Here is a 20,866-nt window from a genome sequence, read left to right as displayed (position 1 = left end):
ATTTAGCCCTCTGTAGAGTACAAATATGTGTCTCAGGCACAGCCCTAACTAGTTTCACATTTTTCTATTGCTTCTGACAGAGAGTTAAGAAATTTATCTATAAATGTGTTTATCAACTGATAAAACAACAATAAAATTAAAAGAGAAACAAATTTGCATAAAGAAATGGCGATATAAAAAACAATAAATTAAGAAGTTAAATGAGACAAAGGACTGTCAACAAAAAGTACAAGCACCAGTCAAAAGGGATGAAAATGATTTTGTCACTCACAAAAGAAATTTTACAAGAGAGTCATTCAAAGATTTTTTTAGTATTTCTTCCCATGGAGCTCTTTTTTTTTATAAAATTAATGTTTGATATTTATTGAAATAAGACTTAGTGTCATATACCTATGTATAGTGTAACAAAAGCACTGCAAATTAATAGTGTTATCCCAATATGAACATATATAAGGCCCTTTACCTATATTTTTAAATGATTCCCCCATAGACCAGTGGTTCTCAACCTTTGGAAATCTGCTGCCTTGTTGAGTTTTTTTTGTCAGTGGAAGACCTGGTTACACACAAGTCTAATAGATCCCCTAGGCTGGGATATTTTGCGGGCCCACTAGTCAGACTTTTCACAGGCCCCTTTTATAGTTAATTTATAGCTTGAAAAAGCAAAAAATGATTAGAATTGTCCTGAGCCCTGTCAGCCCCGCCCTTGTGGGGGCCATGGTCCTCTGTCATCAAATTTGTTAGAAATATCATAGCACAGTTGTTTGCTCTATTATACTCCTTAAAGTCAATCTTGTACTGAATTACAATAGCTGCTGATGATTCATCCAATGTTAGTTGCATTTTCCCGTTGACTACTTGAAACTTAAAATGTAAATTTTATCCCATATTTCCATAGTGTTCAATCCCCTTTGCCACTCGATGGCTTGACTTGAATCTTGCCAGCTTCCATCTTTAGGAACTTCAGTTGTAGGCTTCTTGATTGGAGTTAGGCTTAGGAAATCACTTTTCACTCACACACAGAACAGAGTCAGCATAATAACTCATAACCTCTAAGAATCAGAGTCTGTTGATATTTCCTATCTACTAATTATGTGGGAGAGTAAATAATTATAATTAGCATATTCAACTGAACTAAGACCCATATTTAACAGAGATTTAAACACTAAAAATGGGAGACAACACCTGTAGCTGTGTTTAAACTTGTAAAACGTCTCGCTGAAGTGTTGAACATTGTCAGAACATGCATGTATGTGATTGCCAACATGGCGGCGATTTCCTGGCGAATAATAATATTAGATATACTTAACAAGAAACCATCATCTGCAATTGGTACAATGGGTAGAGTATAGCAAAGGTTGTGGGTTCGATTCCTCAAACCTGGCTGAGATTTCTTTTTCCTCATTACCATCTGTTTTTTAATGTATGATCTTAAACTTATATTTAATTTTTATAAAATTAAATTTTTTTTAACCTTTGCACAGGTTAAATGTGATTCGTTATATCACCACCAATCACCAGATGCACAGGGATCATTTCCAAACAGCGAATGTGGCAAGACTGCACAATAAATTTTCATTTATTGATTCACTAAAAAATGCTTTCAATTTTTTGATTTAATCCAAATGCAGTTCAGCTGCATCAAGGTGACAATAACAACAGCTTGCAGAGCGAGTGTTATTGATTCACTTATAAATTTTCTCATTTTTTTTTCTGATTTAATTTGAATGCATCCAGTTGACAATAATATAGTTCCTTATGTATACATATCTAGGCTATAAGTTGGCAAATATAACAGCTGGAGACTCATTTTACTGGAAGAAATCACCTTTTATATCGCCTGTGTGCATTCTGACAATGTGTTCAACCCACTCAACACTGCAGTAAGACTCTCATTAAACTTGAACAGCCGTTTTTTGTACTGTTACCAAAACTCTGAATCTAAATACTTAACTAATAATTTGTTGCCAGATGCCAAAAACAGAAATAAACAAACCAATTGTTAGATTTTTTATGTTAATGGACCAACACTTGAAAGACATGCTGGAACCATTATTTTAATTGTCACCACTTTTTTTCAAACCTTTGCCGATGAATAAAATAAAACTATTGCATGCAGAGTTCTCTCTGGACAATTTTAAATGACCATTGTAAACCTAAATTTGTATGCATTTTTACCCATGCTCTGCAAACTCCCATCTCGATGTTTCTCCCACCCAGTAAGTATTTGGCCAAACAAAACACCTTATCTCCATTACATCCATCCCTGACCTTACATCTTATTCCCTTCAATAAGATTTAGAGCTGAACAAACAATTCTACTCCTCCACAGCAGTTCTTAAGTTGAAATTCATTCATTCAACTAAGCACAGCTCTGATCTATCGCCCCATGGGCAACATACTGATTGAGTTGTGCTGGAAGTGTGCGTAGGCAACTAACAGTCTAAATGCATATCCAGTGTTGTGTTTTGAATTTTCAGTGCTGCCATCTGTGAGTGTAGTGATTGAATATTTGTACCGTTGTAGGCCAGTTGCTTTCTGCGGCAAGACTTTTTAATGGCGGAGATCAGCTTGCATTAACACCTCAAAGTCGGAGAGAAACTACAGAAAACCAACTTCAGGTGACCACCGTGGCACTCTGTTTGAACCTGGGACCCGCAATACAATTCCGTCACTGACCATCACAGAGGTGAGAAGTTAAAATGCTACATGACAGCATATTAAAAAAATGAGAAAATGGTTTAATTTCTCACAAACTACATTAGTTAAGATCCCCTACTTTTATGTGGTTTTTTAATGGCCCTATTAAGCACTTTGTCCAGTATGTCTGCCTTTCTTGGAAGATGACAGAAGCTATCTTGTGGCAATGCTCTCAAAATCTCCTCTGCTTGACATATCCTAATTCTGCACTTTTGAAAAATATTCCTTCTGTCAACACCAACTCAAGTATTATGAAATGAAATATTCAAATCACAAGAATAAACACTAAACATACGATGCTTAATTTATCAAGTATTTTAATCAACAAAATGAGGAATCTTTGCCCCAACTAGATGAGTAGAAGAAACAAATTTTACCTTCTTACAAATACAAGTCTTTTTTATACACTTAATGCCAACTATTAAAGCATATAATTTATAAATCTTGAAAGAGGAAACTAATAATCGCAAACATAGTTTTATGTACAAAAGCTACTACACTTAAAACCAATTTCTTACACAGTTTGTAATATAACTGATAAGCTAAAATACATTTCTTTCCTGTGGCCAAATTACATAAGAAAATAAATGAGATGTTCAGAGAAAAATATTTTGTGTTTAAATATGTTAAATGAACATACATGAATTTAAATTGAGATTTTCTAAGCAAACATCAATTCCAATAAAAATCAATCTATAGATGGAAATATTCAATCACATACAGGAGATGACATTGAGAGAATTCACTAATTTCTTCCTAAGAATATAATCAACAGTGTGGTAACACTTTTTTTAACCAGCAGACTGACTAAACTAAAAAAAAAAAATTTATTTTAATTAATAAAATTTATTGACATTTCAATCATCTGATGAATTTTATATGTATATTTTTTTGCACATTCTTCAAAAAATAAATGAATATTGTGATAGAAAATTGTTCATTAAGATTTATTGATATGACATAAATATTAGATAAGAAAATTACAATGAAAACATTCCAAAATTCCATTCTAAAAAAAAAACCCCACTTCATCCTTATATTTTTGAATTTGATTTAAAAAAATAATTATCAATTTCATACTTTATTGAATACATAAACAAAGCAATAGATAAACTTTCTTTAAAAAAGAATTCAAATTTCTGCCAAACAACAGAGGAGTTAGTAGTATGCATCGACTAAAATATTCAGTAAAAAAACCTTTTAATTTCATTTTTAATGATATAAATTAAGGGCATAACATGACCTTGAAAAAACTTACATTTTTAAACAACATTATTAAGGTTAGTACACCAGTAGTGGGCCACTTGTTTTAAAAGTTGAAAAAAAAAATTTTAAACATTAAATATAAGAAAAAATCTAAATAGTTTAACTCTTTTCTACTATGTAGCAAGCCACATTGTTTTAGTTTTTAGTGCGTGTTGAAGCTGGATGAATTTTATGGAAAGTGAATTGAAACCAAATATTGAATATTTTTTCCTATCCACAGTACATTTCATTTTGCCTTAAAGTGTCATTATTTCATGTGAGTACATCCTGAATATTTTATCCCCTGGGGTTTAAAGGCATGAAATTGATGGTGCATAAAGTTTTACGGGTGTCCCACTTTGGGGTCAATAATTTTTTAATTGCTCCAATAGCAGGTCATATCGCCTTATTGCAATCATCAATCATGCTAGAGAAATGTCTTTTGCAAACAATCTTAATGCTATTGCTGGGCGTGTAACATACCTTTTTCTCTATAAAGTGCTCTTAGTAGGACCAAAGAAATGAGCCATAATTTCTACAGTGACAACTTCTCAAATGTTTCAGTATTTTAGAAAAAGAATAAAAAACACTTAAGTTTTTGAAGCAGACAAAATCAAGAGTGAAAATAAAGAAAAGTCAAAAGAAAAATGGAAGCATCTTCAGTGATTTTATGTCACTTTTAGATCATTAAACTCAAAAAAGTGTTTAAAATTGCATTTATGTATGGATCAGGGAATGAAAGGGGGAAAATGATATATGTTCAAGTTTGAGATCAATAAGGAATAACAGAAGTAGAAAATGTGTTTCACATAACATTTCCACATATTATTGCATCATATAACCACAGCTAAAATAAGTTTACCATCTTGTTTACTTTTCGATGGAAAAAGCACTGGTATAAGAGTTGGAACTAATAGTTTTCAATGGCAAGCGCTATTTTTCCCCTTAATGTTTTTTTTTCTTTTACAGTTATGTTAATAATAAGGTGGTAAAGTATAAACATTTTTGGACTTTTTCAATTTTTGGATAGCCCATTATTGGTGGGCCCACACTACTGGTACATAGACTAAGTGTACATAAGTTTTAAATATGAATTAAATTGTTCTCAAGCGGCTCACTACCATTGCATTTACCTTATGTATTATAATCAACTTCAACACAAAGAAAATGCTTAACCACTTAATTTTTTTCTTTGAGAAAATTGAAAAAAAACCCATTATTTTCAGCGTTTCTGAGAAACTAAATAGGGCTAGCAAAGTAAACAAATATATCTGCTTGTGAGCACCACTGGTTCAGACAAGCTTTTATATAAATTCGGCATATGCTAGAATGTTTTGATTTTGAAGCTCTTCGAGTGTGACTTAGGCATGGGTGTATTTGTCAGTCCTCATGTTTATGTCACTCTTGCATGGTGGATATTAAGTGATTTATTTAAAAAATATTGTCTCTATCCTTCAACATTCATTGTATCACAGGATGAAGTGAATCAGAATACATAAAGTTATGTAAAAAAAAATATATATATATTTTACTTAAAATGTAATAACACATTCATTCTTTTGCTATGCAAAATATTAAATTTTTACAAGATTCATTCATTTAATTTTATTTTAATATCAAAGAATAAAGGACCACACCAATAAAAAAACACATTGTTGTGAGAATTGTAAATATCTCTCATTATATATCTTTTCCTTCCAATAGAATAAACTTCACCTGTACACTTGTCTCTGAGATCAATAGCCTGTTAAAATTGCACAAATTACTAAAAAGTTAGCGACTTCTGGCCTTAGATTTTATCTATTACCATACGCAGTCTACTGATTATAAAAGGCGCAGAATCTACAAAATCCAATAAAAGAAGCCAAGTAGAATTCGCTCTCTAAGAAAGGAGCAAAATTAAAACATGTATAAATACAGACCTTGAATCACACACATAATAAAAAAAAAAAATCACAGTTCACAAACAAATGCGGAAATATAATTCCCTAATGAGCAGGAAAAAACATTCACAAATATACACAATTAACATATTCTTCTACGTAGAAACAATCTGATGTGAATGTTGTATAAACTGTTTTGAGCAAAGGCCATTAGAAGCAGGTTGTTGAGCATCACCTGGACCCATTGCTTTAGAAGACTGTTGCAATTGGAGCCATGTGTCTCCCAGTGCTTTAGCAAAATGATCATCCACTAAAAAAATTATAGTGTCAATATTATAGTCAAGATTTAAAATGTTACAATAATATACCACTTATTTAAAAACAAAATTCACATACTAGCACTAGATAAAAAAGTAAAATAAAATCAGACTGAAACTACATCAAGAGAATTTGAGATGCATCAGATTTTTGAAACTACATCTGAAATTAAGTGGTGAACCTGTTGCTCTCTAATCCTATAACTGCACAAGTCAGAAATATACTTTTCTGTTATGTGCAATGAAAAACATTTTTCCTGTGAATCACAAATCATCAGAAAGTGATTCAGCAAGCTGCTATGCTCACCTGGGCAGGGCCGTCATTTCAACTTTTTCCGGGGGGGGGGGGGGCAAAGCACATGTACTCAATGTATGTGTATATATATATACAAATACAACGCCACAACAGCCAAAATGCCCAACGAGGTGGCTGGGAAAAAGATGCCCATAATAGGTATGGATGTCATATATTTCAAAAATACAGAAACCCAATTAAAAATGCAATTAATAAAAATTATAAACAATGTATACACATGATAAAATACTATACAATGCCCATAATGTATTTATGGTTGTCTAATTCTAAGTATGGATAGCCTCTCGATTTACCCCAACATGTTTATCGTATTTCTTTTTAAACGTGCCAATTGTGTTACAATTTACTACCTCCGGGGGTAAGCTATTCCATTTATTAACAACCCTATTAGAGGAAAAATTCCCTGTGACATCATAACCTTGCATTGCCCCTTACCAATCGATACTGGTGTCCCCTTGTAAAAGCAGTCGATTGGCAGTGTACTAAAAGTTCATGGTCCATCCTATCCATCGCGTTGAAAATTTTGAACACTTCGATCATATCTCCCTGACACCTGCGCTCATCCAATGTAAACATACGAGTATTTAAAAAATGAAGTCTCTCTTCATAACTCAATCCCCATGTGCCAATAAGGACACACGTAGCTCTTCTCTGCACCCGTTCAACCAAGTCTATGTCCCTCTATAGGTATGGTCTCCAAAACTTTATAGCATACTCCAGTCCAGGACGAACTAAGCCTCGAAAAAGCCGAAGAATGACTTTAGGAGAACACAAAGACACCTTTTTGAAAATCCAACCAAGCATTCTATTTGCTTTTTTGACCACCGATGAACAATGTTCAGAAAACCTAAGCCGCTCGTCAATGAGAATTCCCAAATCGGTGACACTAGTTGCATCTGGTATAGTGACACCATTCAACTTGTAAGAGAACCGTGGGTTGTTCGAATCAAAATGAGCAACCATGCACTTATCAATGCTAAACGTCATGCTCCATTCATTTGCCCATGCTGCAATCCTGTTTAAGTTGGTCTGCATCAACTCCCTATCACGATGATTCCCGATTACCCCCCATTAGCTTCACATCATCTGCGAATTTGCTAACAATCCCATTGATACCCTGATCAAGTTTATCGACAAAAAGTGACAAAAGTATGGGACCAAGGACACTTCCTTGAGGATCTCCACTTGTGACGCCTGTCCAACCAGAGAATTCCTCGTTCACCATAACTTGTTGAGACCTATCTCTTAACCATGATTCTATCCAATTCAGCAAGTTGTCCGATCGAATGCCTTCTGGAAATGAAGGTAAACAACATCTTCATTTTTGCTCTTACCCAAAGCTTTAATCATCATAGATCATAGAAGCAAAGGTGGTTAGTTACACATGACTTCCACTTCATGAACCCATGTGTAAGATTCATCCCCATCATTTGCCCAAGATTCAGTAATGGCTATAAGATCCAGGCCCTCCACAACCATCATAGTTTCTAAAAAATCATTCTTATTACCCAAGCTCCTGGCATTAATTAGCACACATTTTAATTTGCCCAGTGATTTAGTATCAATCGAGAAGTCATCCAAGTCAGAGGTGGGTCAGTACTGTTATCATTATCACTAACCAACTCGCATTCCCGACTAAGTGATCTGGGAGTAAAAGACAGACTTAAAAAAACCTAAGACTATCGTAAACCTCCCAGACCACCCCCCTCTTATTTCGATGGATCCCATCCAAACGAAGCCACCAATCTGTAAATGCGGGAAGCTCCAAGAACGTGACCCCAAGTGAGGAGCAAGTGTCCTTCAGGCCTATATTGAATTGGTGGATCCTACTCCTATACCCCCTACTACCCCTTGGCAGCAATGGAATCACTGCCACATCTGAACCCCCTCCCTAGCGGATAATAGTAAATCCCGGTACTGTGATAGAGACTCACTAATATTCGCTCCTACCTAATTCGTTCACACCCACAGAATCACCCGCAAGAGCAACTTTTGGAGATGAAAAATGTCCCGAATGTTGCCAATCTTCCCCCCAGGAAGACAACAGCGCTCGAAACCCCGAAAATCCCTACACTCTGTTCCCAAGTTACCTAACCATAGAATCCGATGATTAAACCCTTATCACTATTCCTCTCTACTTCATCCACGACCACCCATTCGCCCTCTAAACTGTCGTTGTTCGTGGAGATTGCTTCTTCATCGACAAGTGGCTCCGTTATAACCAGGCCGTTTAGAACCCTGACTTTTTCCTGCAACGCTTCGACCTCGAGTTCTAACCTTGCCTAATCCAAGCACCCTTTACAATTGAAACTATCAGATACTATACCCCTAGACCAGGGAAATCTCCCGTCGCAAGCTCTACACAACACTAGTCGAGGTATACTAACACTACTGCTAAACTAGATAATAGTTAAAAATAGGAAAAAGAGAAACGTTAACAAGAAATTAAAAGAGAAATGTAAAATACATTACAATGCGAAATATACGTAGGAGATTGTACAAAAAAATTAAGTGAAATAGAATGCTCAACACAAAATCACGAAGAAAATATATAATAAAAGAATACAACACACTCTAAAAAAGTACTAAGCTACAAAGTACAATTTATAGTTATTAAAACTAGCTAACTACACTGCTCAAAACAATTAGGGGAGCACATGGTTTTAACAAAATTACGCAAAGATATATACCGATCAAGTAACATAAAATGAATCATCCATAATTTAAAGCCTAGCAGGAAACGGAAGAAGAAAACTTCATATGCAAATCAAAGTTCATGACGTCAAAAACCAGAAAAAGGAGATAAGGGCAGAAATCGGGATATTGCAGAAACGTCTGTTTTACTGCCGTAACTGTGAAATTCGATTGCACAGTATTTTTTTTTTGAGACAAGGTGACTTGAGGATGTCTCAACAACGTGATTTACCGGAATCCATGGCATGGCGTGTTATAGGCAGACTGGAATCCGGGCAAACACAACGTAGTGTCGCGGACGCTGTTGGAGTCGCTAGAAGTGTTGTTGCAAGGCTGTGGAATCTATTCCAAGAAACAGGAAATGTTAGACGTCGACCAGGGCAAGGTCGGCCACGCACCACTACAGCAACTGATGACCCGTATATACGGTTAACAGCCCGTCGAAACAGAACAGAGAATGCTACGCAGCTGCAAAGACGGTTGCTCTTGGCAACAGGGCGAAGGGTGTCCAGCCAAACAGTACGTAATCGGCTTCATGAGGGAGGGCTCTATGCACGTAGGCCAATGGTCTGCATTCCGTTGACCCCACGCCACAGTGCGGCCCGAAGAAGATGAGCTGCTGAACATCGAGATTGGGAGCAACATGATTGGAGCCAAGTGCTGTTTACAGACAAGTCCCGATTCAGTCTGGAGTGTGACACCCGACATGTTCTGGTACGGAGGGACAGGGGCACTCGAAATAACCCTGCATTTGTTCGTGAAAGGTCACAATACAGACGAGCTGGTTGGATGGTATGGGGTGGAATCAGCATAGGCGGACGTACAGACCTGCATATCATTCGGAATGGCACTTTGACGGCCCGAAGGTATGCAGACGAGATACTGCGACCTCATGTCATCCCTTACGCTGGAGCCATTGGAGATTCCTTTGTTTTCCAGGATAAGGCCCGACCGCATAAAGCTCGTCTGGTGAAGAACATGCTTGAAGCTGAAACAATACAGTGTATGGAATGGCCAGCGTGCTCTCCTGATCTGAATCCAATCGGGCATGTTTGGGACATGCTCGGACGACGCATTGCTGCGCGACCAAGGTCGCCTGTTACTGTCCGAGACTTGCAGATTGCACTTCTTGAGGAGTGGAACAGTATTCCCCAAAGTCTGATCGATAACCTCATCGCATCCATGGCAAACAGGTGTGCAGCAGTCTTAGCTGTTCGAGGAGACCACAAGTTCTATTAAAACTCATGCATCATGTCTAAACAGTACTTTTTTTTATCGTTTACATGTAACCAAATTGTTGCCCTAAATCATCTTTTCATGTTTTTTCCATATTTTCAAAGAATTAAAGCTTAATTCCAAATTTTTTATGTCCTTTTTCTGTATTGCGCATTGATACGCGTGTACTATCCATTGTATGCCAATACGTGGCTGTCTTGCACGGTTTTCTTCACTTTTTTGCTTGCTCCCCTAATTTTTTTGAGCAGTGTATATCTGTTCACTAACGTAAAACAATAGGACCCAAAATGAAAAAAAAAACCAAAAAATTACTAGGAATACCCATGAAAATGTTTGCTAACACTAATGCTCAAAAACTCACGAAAATATATCAAAAAACGAGGAAAGAACACGAAAAATGGCGTAAAAAATTAATTATTGACAAAAAGCAATGATCACCAACCTGGCGAAAGTACACTGAAAATGAATGAGAGAAAAAATTTAAATCGAACGAAAATTTAAAAAATTGAGAGCAATAAATTAAAAAAAAAACACTTATATCGCAAATCTAAAGATTTGCTAGAAAAAAAGAAAACAGCAGAATATGACCCAAAAATAAAAAACACTAAGTAAAACTCACGAGAACAAAGAAAGACACAAAATAGCGCACCGACGTGACAGATAATCCTTCGGTAATTTCCTGAGAGAGAGACAATGGTTTCGGATACAAAATAAATTTGTATATACATACCATTTTTAGTGTAATTTCAAAAGCCGGGGTCATTTCAAACCCATCATTTGGGGGGGGCGGGGGGGGCTATTGCCCCCCCCGCCCCCCCCCCAAATGACGGGCCTGACAACGGGAGCAGTTTAAGGATTAATAAATAGCCTGTCGATACTCAACCAATGCGTACTAGTACCTTAATGATGCAATATCGATTGAAACAGTTCATGGTGGAAAAATCAAAAAAAAGATGAAAGTTCCGTGTATACAGTAGAGCCTTGATTATCCAAAACACTCTTTTAACTGACATCTATTCTACTAAGCAATAAATTTTTTATATAGTGATGAGATAATTATCACCAAACTTCAACTACCAATGGAGGACGAGGGACTTCCCAAATGTAAATAAGCAACAATGATGCTTTTGAAGAATTGGTTGAGGCAGCAAGAACATTGAGACTCATCACAAATAATTCAGTGCGGAAAAACTTTGTGATGATATATCTAAAAGACAATGGATGACCAAATGTCTATATGTCTGTTTACTGCATGTCTGATTATAACTAATATAAACAATATTAGCCTTTTGAATTAGTGAATATTTGATCATTCAGAAATTTTTATTTACCACTGTAGGTTTGCTTTAATTATGTCAAATAGAAATTTTGCTGTTTAAGTAACTAAAGGCAATACATGTAATTAGCTCATTACTACTAACTATTAACTTTTTCCACGGCCAATGTAAAAAAATTTTTTTTCATTTCAGTCTGGTGAAATTGCCTCATACATAAGACATTCAGCTCCATAAAATTTATATCTTCAGACTCAGAGTTGGGGTTGAGGAGATCTCTTCTGAACAGCACGTTGCAAGGCATCCCAGATATGTTCAATAATGTTCATGTCTGGGGATTTTGGTGGCCAGCGGAAGTGTCTAAAGTCAGAAGAGTGTTCCTGGAGCCACTTTGTAGCAATTCTGGACGTGTAGGGTGTCGCATTGTCCTGCTGAAGTTGTCCAAGTCCGTCGGAATGCACAATGGACATGAATGGGTGCAGGTGATCAGACAGGATGCTTACATACCTGTCAGAGTCATATCTAGACGTATCAGGGGTCCCATATCACGCCAACTGCACACGCCTCATACCATCATAGAGCCTCCACCAGCTTGAACAGTCTTCCGTTGACATGTAGGGTCCATGAATTCATGGGGTTGTCTCCATACCCGTACACGTCCATCAGCTCAAAGCAATTGGAACCGAGACTCGTCAGACCAGGCAACTTGTTTCCAGTCCTCAACAGTCCAATGTCAGTGTTGTCGGAACCAGACGAGGCGTAAAGCTTTGTGTCGTGCAGTCATCAAGGGTACACGAGTGGGCCTTCGGCTCCAAAAGCCCATATCGATGATGTTTCATTGAATGGTTCGCACGCTGACACTTGTTGATGGCCCAGCATTGAAATCTGCAGCAATTTGCGGAAGGGTTGCACGTCTGTCACGTTTAATGATTCTCGTCCGTCCCGTTCTTGCATGACCTTTTTCCGGTCCGCAGCGATGTCGTAGATTTAATTTTTTTAACGGATTCCCGATATTCACGGTACACTCGTGAAATGGTCGTACGTGAAAATCCAAATTTCATCGCTACCTCGGAGATGCTATGTATTGATTCCATATCTCTTTATTTGCATACGCATGCCTGTACCAGTTTTTTTTGGCTCTTCAGTTTATATTTGTGTGGTTTGTATAACTAAAAATAAGTGATTACAATAAAATTTAATGAAATTATCTATACCTCATACTTCAACAGAATGAAAACCTAAAGGGACACTTAATTAATTCATAAAAAAAATTGAAATATAACTTACCAGTAATGGAGACACTATTTGCCGATGACTTTGAAAAAATTTGTTGATAATCTTTACCCAAAGAGCGGCGGAAATGTTCATCTATCACAGGATCACATGAGCCTGGGGGGGGGGGGAGTATGTGAAAATTCAAAAAAATAAACAATATGAGTGATATTAATTACACACATGCATAAAATTAGTATTCATAATAGTATGAAGGAAAAGGCTGTAGTGGGGGGGGGGGGACTTGGGGGTCTGCCCCTCCCCTCAAAATATGAGAAAATGACTGAAAAAAGGAGAAAAGATGGTAAAATCTATTGCTCTAGCACTTTGGTTTCCCCCTCCTCTGAAATGAGAGTGGTCCCCCTATAAATGAAATTTCTAGCTATGGGCCTGATGAAGACGGAAACAGACATTCTGATCATTACTTCAGTTCAATTAGGTTACCTCAGCTGGTGTTACTATGTCACCAATTATTTTATTTTCGCTGCTGTTAATGGATTTAGAACTAAATGGAACTAGAATGGATTTATTATTTTTTATTGTACTATGATTATGTTGTCTTTGGGGAACCCCCCCCCCCCCCACACACACACACACACACAGCAAAGCTAAACACATTCAACACTATTGACACAAGCATTAAGCCAATGTTGGCATGTCCGAAAATAGAACATGAACTTCAAAGTCGTGAATAAAAGGTGATGTTTCCCTTTGATTTTACACTGTATAATTAATTTTTCTGCTCATTTCAAGAATTGTGAAGAGCTACATATTCTTTTTCATTTGGAAATTTTATAATTTTTTCCCCCCACAGAATCCTTCCTGTATCTTTATTAGTTCCCCATACAAAATTTCATGCTATTTTGGTTTTTAGATAAAAAATAACTTTGAATAGTGTCAGTATAATTATGGCTGCCCTGTACATCTTCATTAGTCAGCATTAGACTAATAATGTCTCTTTGAAACAAAATAAAAATTTGAGATTTATAAATAATTGTCTAGGAAAGAGATTTACAAATCAAATTAAAAGAAGTGTAATGCTACCTAGAAAATCATTAATGTGAAGAAGAGAAAGGCCAAGGTTAAGACAGTTTACACCTTTATAGTGATGAAAAGGAGTGTCAAAAAATTGTTATAGTTATAATTTATGTTAAATAGAATTTGCATCAATAACTTGTAAAAAAAAAAAGGAAACAACATTGCTTGTTGTAATGAAATATACACTATCAAAGGAAATTTAAATTTTTAAAATAAATAATTTCAATTAATATTTCAGTGTTTTAGAAGGAAAGGTAGGTCATTTTGTTTTGTGGTTTTTTTCACTGATACAAGCAGTCTTTTTTGCTCAAATACAACACTTTGTTTGAAAACCAAAATAGTGTGACAATTCCAGTGTACAAATATTTGAGCATAATAAAAAGAAAATTGACTTTAAAAAACCAATGATGTTATTTTAATGATCAAATTTAAAAAAATTGTAATTTTTTACTAAATTTAATAATTTTTGTCACACCATGAAAAATTTAAGCACAAAAAGGTGATCATGAACTAAGGTGTACTATTTAGCCCTTTACTGCAAATATATTTTTTATAGAATCAGTGAAAATGGGACACTAAGTTGCTACTCTTCAGGTCAGGTAACCTTGCCATTTCTTTTATGTGGGACAGGGTTTCCCCCCCCCCTCCTTTTTTTTCCAGATAGCAAAAATATTAACACTAGCTTCAGTCCACTATGCTGGTAAAACTATAACAGTAGCTTTTTCCAAATTTTAGTGAGCACATGATATCGGAGAATCAATAAAGTACAAAAAGAAAAGGTTTTTAATAATATGGAAACAAATAGCTTGTCAAAGTAAAAAAACTTACCAGACACAACTTCCCGTCTGTGCCCAGGTCTTAAAATCTCATTGTTTGAGCAGTCACTTCTGTTGCTCTCACTATCACTATTCACATTGACATGCAAGTCATCTTCACTGTTATCTACAATATTTGAATTGCAGACATGGTGACTGATGTCTGCAAGATTGCACTGTGTCCTCAACAATGCAGATGCACAAGTTATCACAGAAGGACGCTGCTGCTGCTGAGGCTCAAAACTTTGAGCTCCATTATTAAAGGTGTTATTTGAGCGTTTTGTACTCATGTCAAGAGGCTGCTCACTGTCTTCACCAGTATCTTCTTCGTAGCAATGATTGGATGAATTGCTAGCTTCTGTATTAAATGGAGGAGGAGATACTGATTGTGCAAGTCTAGTTGAGTACTTATTATAGCAGCTGAAGGCAGAAGATGAAGAAAGTTGTAGGTTCATACCCTCAGGAGAAGAAGAGACTGAATGATCTGACAGACTTCTGTCCATTTCAACATCACTGAAAATATAATGAATTTGGAAATTTTTGCATTTCAGTGAAATACATAATTTAGTTTTAAAAAGAAAATTGAAGTTTAAACACAAAATTTTGATGAAGACAAATTAAAAATGAATTTGTATCAAGATTACTCCAAAGAAAAACCTTGATTTATAATTTTGATTTACTGTTCAAGAAAGATAAATGAGAAATAACTCAGAGCTGAGCCTTAAATCATGAGCTCAAAAGAAAAAGCTACTCATATCTTTTAAATTTTGTAGAACTTATTTCAATACTGAATGTTTTTTAATTAACAAATTTTCTCTTCTTTATTAATACAATCTCTTGCACAAAACTGTCTAATAATTGCTTGTAGAAAAAAAAAGCTTAGATTTGTATTTGAGAGGACCAAATATGTTTTCAACATGAATTGTGATTAATCAGGGCTTAAGCCCTTATTAATTACAATTAAAAGCCTATAGGCTTTTCCTGGTATTGCTGACTTTTCCGTTATGTTAGGAGGAACACTTACATAAATTCAAAAAATTATTCATTGTCTTCAGACACCAATTTAGTCATTATACATAGACAATTTTAGGCGGCAATCGTGAGTAGAGGTGCGAGAAGTGGAGAATTCCAATGTACAGGGTGTTTCAAAAAGAGTCATCTGATTAAAAAAAATCGTAACTATTCAGCTTTTAATCTGTTTTGATCAAATAATGTACATAGGTAGAAAGAGGAAAATCTCGAGTTTCACACAGTTGCCAACAGGTAGCGTTAATGCTCTTCCTTCAGCTGCCATTTCAGTGTTTGTCAAGATGGCGACTGCACAACAGAAATCGTTTTGTATTCTAAGCTTTGTGAGGTGCGAGTCCATAACAACTGTTTATCATGCTTTTCATCTACAATACCCTGGTGTTGAACTTCCCACCGCTCAGAGCATTAGGCGATAGTATAAACAATTCTGACATACTGGTTGTCTGTGTAAAGAAAGAGAAATTCCCTGGCCATCCCCCGCATGTCAGACGAAAATGTGGAGCACATCTTACAAAGTTTTGCATGTAGTCCACAGAAATCCACTCACAGTGGATGCAAACATGCTCGCAAAAGTTTGGGATGAATTTGACTACTGTATAAATACATGCAGTGCATCCCAAGGTGGGCATATTGACCATCTTTAATTTGGTTTGTAAAAACTTTATGGTTAGCTATGTAATATAAAATTAATCTTAAGTGTCTATGTTCAATATATATATTTTTTGTGATATATGCATTTCAAATCAGGTGATTCTTTTTGAAACAGCCTATATATTCATATATATGAATTGACATAATCATCCTCATACCCCAAGATTTCATCGTCATGGCCTTCTTCTAGCCCTTCAAGTTTTATCTCCGCCTATGGTGCCAATGCCATTTCATTAATCAACCTGACGCCTGGAATTTCTCAAGCTCCGATCTATGCCTTAAATTTTCTATGTGTGATTACTAAATTGGAGTCTGAGGACAATCAGGTCATTTTCATTGGTCAGCATGTTTACCAGTATGAAAAGAGGTCATTAGAAATGGAAAAGGCTGGGGAAAAAGATTTTAGAGTTTTTTCTTGAGCTAACATATTAACTGTCTTTTGATTTGAGAAACCTAGTTATTAAAATAGAAAAGTCATACGACTTAATTTTCATTGGGACTTCAAATGTCAACAGAAATATATCGACTACTTTAAGAGATTTCAAAATAACTGAGTGAAATATGGAATATATAAGCTTACTGTACCTTTTCTATTATTTATACTGTATACATATCCCTAAACTACCCTGAAGGGAAAGGGAGAAGGTTTATTTCGAACAGTCTCTCTCCTTCTGTTATCAAATTTTAAACAAAAACAAACTTTGCCTACTACTGGTGGTTGATCTGACAGGTTGGGAGGAATGGCAAACATCTTTTACGGAGAAGCCGAATTCACAAAGCTGTGTGACCAGTCACTGCCCGAATAAGAGGGTTTTAAGAAGGCGAGACATCTAATAAATGCTGCAGAGAAGGTTAACAAATCAATGATATACTGTTTTAGCGCAGTGTATCTATTTTAAATTAAAAATGTGACTTAAAGAAAGACAAAATAAAAAATGCACAACCAAAATAGCATTGACTAGATTAAAGTAAGAAATATATTACTACATTATATGACTTACTGGAGAGGTGAATTGCAGCTTTTAAGTCTAAGTCGAATAGGAGGTAATGTTAGAGAATTACGTCTTTCTTTATTTCTCTTTAGTTTTTGCTCTCTTGTCGGTAGTTCTTTCAATGTATGATCATGACAATCTTGGGTCTCCATTCTACAATAGAATGGAACAAGATTATATATATAATAAAAATGATAAAGTAATGTTTTTTCGTGAAACCAGCTTTATACAAAATAACTGAGCTTGTCATTTTTAAAATGTGAGTAGCTTTTAACTTTTTTTTAGATGTAATGAGTCTGACAGGTGCATCCCAAAAGGTGTACGCTTTTAAATACGTCAAGGTTTTAACATGAACACTGATAATCTGTAATAGTGTTTCTTCCTTTATTGTAAGCTATCTTCATGTGTTCGTGACATTGAAATATATGTGTTTTTTCACAGCTGTTAATTTTACCCAGCAGATGCATGGTACTTGTTTTAGATGTTTTCCCATATTTTTCCCCAAATAACTTTATAAAATTAATAAAGAAATTTTAAAATAAGAAAGAAAAAGTCTTCAAATGCTCCAGCAAATTTTGTAAAAAATGACTTTGCGCTTTGAACACGCAACTTGAGAAAATTGCTTCAACTCAAAATTTGATTATATTGAAGCTCTGATGTAGTTTTATATATGTCTATCAAGGTCACAACAGTGTTATCCATACAACACGAAGAGTTTGCCATTTTTAAACATACTTGAAATTCAATTATTTTTTTTCACTCATAAATATGTGTGTGTACAAAAGTGGGGAAATATAAGCTTACAGGATGAGAGCTTTAATAACCAAATTCTCTGCATTACCTTTTACAATATTATGCATGCCATGCACAAATTGACATGTTTTCAAGATTTTTTTTCCGCACAGTTTATACATTGAAAACACTAGCACAGGTGAAAATTTTGTTACACGTTGCTCCTAATTGGAACACCTTGAGAAAAAAGGAAGCTATACAGATGAAGGCCGTCAAGATCACTTGGCTTCAAAAAAAATTCTTTCAAACTTACTGTTGATTATTTGAGCCCCACAATGATTTTATACATGAAGACTAATTGGGTAGGCACTTACAGTAATGAGTATTCACTGTTTATTCACATATTTTTGGATCATTAATTGAAAGATAATAATTACTATAAACTAATATCAAACATTTTTCTTGAATTTTGTCACCCTTTAAACATTGAACTGCTCTCATAATCTATAAACACTAAAAAATTTAACCAAAAAAATTTAAATATAAGCATTAAGCGAATTCTATAGTTTATAAAATTTTAACTTGTTTTTAGCTTCGTGAATTTGGTCTTTTGAACAAGTATCAAGATCAAAATAACTAAATATGTACATAGATACAGCAAAATGTCAGGACATTTTAAATAACATTAATATTTAACATTAAAACTGATACACTGTAGGATGAAATCATGCTTATGCAAAATAATATGAATAAAATTAATTTTCTTCTTAATAAAATATATTCCGGAGAATTGATTCAAATGTAATCAAAATAATCAGAGAATCGATTCAAAATGTAATAGATATCTTACCTAGAGGTAAAAACAGAACTTGAATGGAATATAAGATGGATAGTTCTTTTGGGACTCCATATCCTATAAAATTACATTCTATCTTTGAAGGGTAGAATGCATTGTTTTGTGTGTACAGCAATGGAAAAGTTATAATGAGATGGACAATGGTCAGGAAGGATGGTATATAAAGAAACGTCAAATGAAGAGAGGAATGACTCAACTGTGGTGGAATACCAAATATCTGAAATATTTCACGACAACATTCCACCTCCTCTACGGGCCCCACAACCCAATACGGTTTATAGCTGAAGAATTTTGACCGCAAAACAAAAACGGAAAACTTTAACGCATGAATCGTGACGTCATCGTATAACCATAACAATGTGAAGGACAACGTGTTCGTAACCGTGATTAAAGTTTTTTAATATTTTGGTGATAAAAAATCGTCCTTCTCCTTCAATTGGCACCCCTAAAAAATTGGGCCCCCCCCCTTCTGTTGGTACCTTCTGCGGCAGCGTAGTTCGCAGGATTCAAGATTCGGTCCTGAATGCAAAGATGAATTTTGGAAGGAAAATTTACCTGCTTCTGCAGGGAATCGAACCACCGTCTCATCGCATTACGGATGAGTGCTCTATCTCAGTGTTTCTCAACCGCCGGGGGCCGCGAGAATACATTCATTACCCTTTAATTTTTCAAGCATTTCCACGAATAACTAATTAGTTTTTTCACTATTGTAGAACATATTGTTCGAATTTTACAGTCTAAAAATCGGACGGGGAAAGATGAAAAACCTTCCTATAGTTTCAGAAAAAAGGCTTCCAGCCGCAATTGTAAATTATAAGAATTTTGCGGATCCCTCTTCCCCTATTGCACTGAAAATCCTTCGTTTTTTTGCAAGGCCCCAAGGAAGGGAAACGTGTCTCTAGTTCCCCCCCCCCCCCTCCCCTCGAAACTACTATCTTTAATTGTATTTTTTTTTCTTTTCGAAATTTTGAGTATCCGTCATCATGAATACCGCACAATACAGCGGAGGAAGGGAAAGTTTCTCCATACTCTTCGTTCCTTTCCCCCGAAAATATCCTACTGCTTCAGGGCTCTGTTGACAACCAGATGACCCTGTTGTTTGCGTGTTCACGGTTTGCCATTATCGGCAAGGGCGTAGCCAGGGGGGGGGGGACTTGGGGGTCTGGTCCCCCCCCCGAAATGTGAGAAAATGACCGAAAAAAGGGAAAAAGATGGCCAAATCTATTGTTCTGTCACTTTGGTCCCCCCCCGAAATGAAAGTGGTCCCCCCCCGAACGAAATTTCTGGCTACGCCCCTGATTATCGGCACCACAGAAAATGTCCTGAAGACAATAATACCATGAGAAAACTTAGTATCTGTAGAATTCCTTGGAAACTGGAAAAACATCTGTGCTACTCGCCAGTGAACAAGCCGCATGACTTCAAAGGATAATAATTATGAGTGATTGGGAATTTCTCTCCGGGCAATAGAAAAGCACTTTCGACCATTGGACTCGTTGCCCATTATTTATGGCCCAGCAGTAAAAACCTCTAGCAGTCCTATTATAACGATTTAGTATGTGTTCTCAGAAATGAACGGAATATTTTACATATGAGTGGCGAATATCAGCGGCTAATCAGTGAAGCACCTGCTGTATACAGAAAATAGTGTGTTTTGAATCGGTCATCAAGGTGCACACATAACTACTGGTGATAACTCGAATACTGTTTTCTTTGCAAGAACGCAGTGAATTACGTTGCAAGAGTTTCCGTTTTGATTTTTTTTCCCAGTGCCCTATTTTTCATTTGTTCAAATGATAGGTTCACAAATCTAAATTTT

General features: G+C 35.8%; 1 protein-coding gene across 2 annotated transcripts; it reads right to left on the bottom strand.

Moving 5' to 3' along the window:
• Positions 1 to 2,997: 2,997 nt before the first annotated feature.
• LOC149072398 (transcription cofactor vestigial-like protein 4) lies at positions 2,998 to 19,334 on the bottom strand. Of its 2 annotated transcripts, XM_089246409.1 has the most exons (5): positions 19,042 to 19,333; positions 17,469 to 17,612; positions 14,801 to 15,300; positions 12,950 to 13,051; positions 2,998 to 6,135 (listed from the first exon to the last, which is right to left on the bottom strand). In XM_089246409.1, exons 2-5 carry the CDS (start codon positions 17,609 to 17,611, stop codon positions 5,981 to 5,983), a joined length of 900 nt encoding a protein of 299 aa, XP_089102535.1. In that variant the 5' UTR covers position 17,612; positions 19,042 to 19,333; the 3' UTR covers positions 2,998 to 5,980. The 2 variants fall into 2 exon arrangements, with proteins under 2 accessions (XP_089102535.1, XP_089102536.1); XM_089246410.1 differs by lacking the exon at positions 17,469 to 17,612 and having other exon boundaries at positions 19,042 to 19,334.
• Positions 19,335 to 20,866: the final 1,532 nt, after the last annotated feature.

The sequence above is a fragment of the Pholcus phalangioides genome, unplaced genomic scaffold (assembly GCF_987345545.1).
Source record: "Pholcus phalangioides strain wild (caught in Gottingen) unplaced genomic scaffold, Ppha-v1.0 ptg000017l_1, whole genome shotgun sequence".
NCBI lineage: Eukaryota > Metazoa > Arthropoda > Arachnida > Araneae > Pholcidae > Pholcus > Pholcus phalangioides.
This window is presented reverse-complemented; position numbering and strand designations above follow the sequence as displayed.

Excerpts from the sequence above, each read along its gene's own strand:
- LOC149072398 (XM_089246409.1), bottom strand. The coding sequence starts at position 17,611 with ATGGAGACCCAAGATTGTCATGATCATACATTGAAAGAACTACCGACA. Across the intron at positions 15,301-17,468 it reads AGCTGCAATTCACCTCTCCA|TGATGTTGAAATGGACAGAA; the intron begins GTAAGTCATATA and ends TTATATTTTCAG. Across the intron at positions 13,052-14,800 it reads CAGACGGGAAGTTGTGTCTG|GCTCATGTGATCCTGTGATA; the intron begins GTAAGTTTTTTT and ends CCCCCCCCCCAG.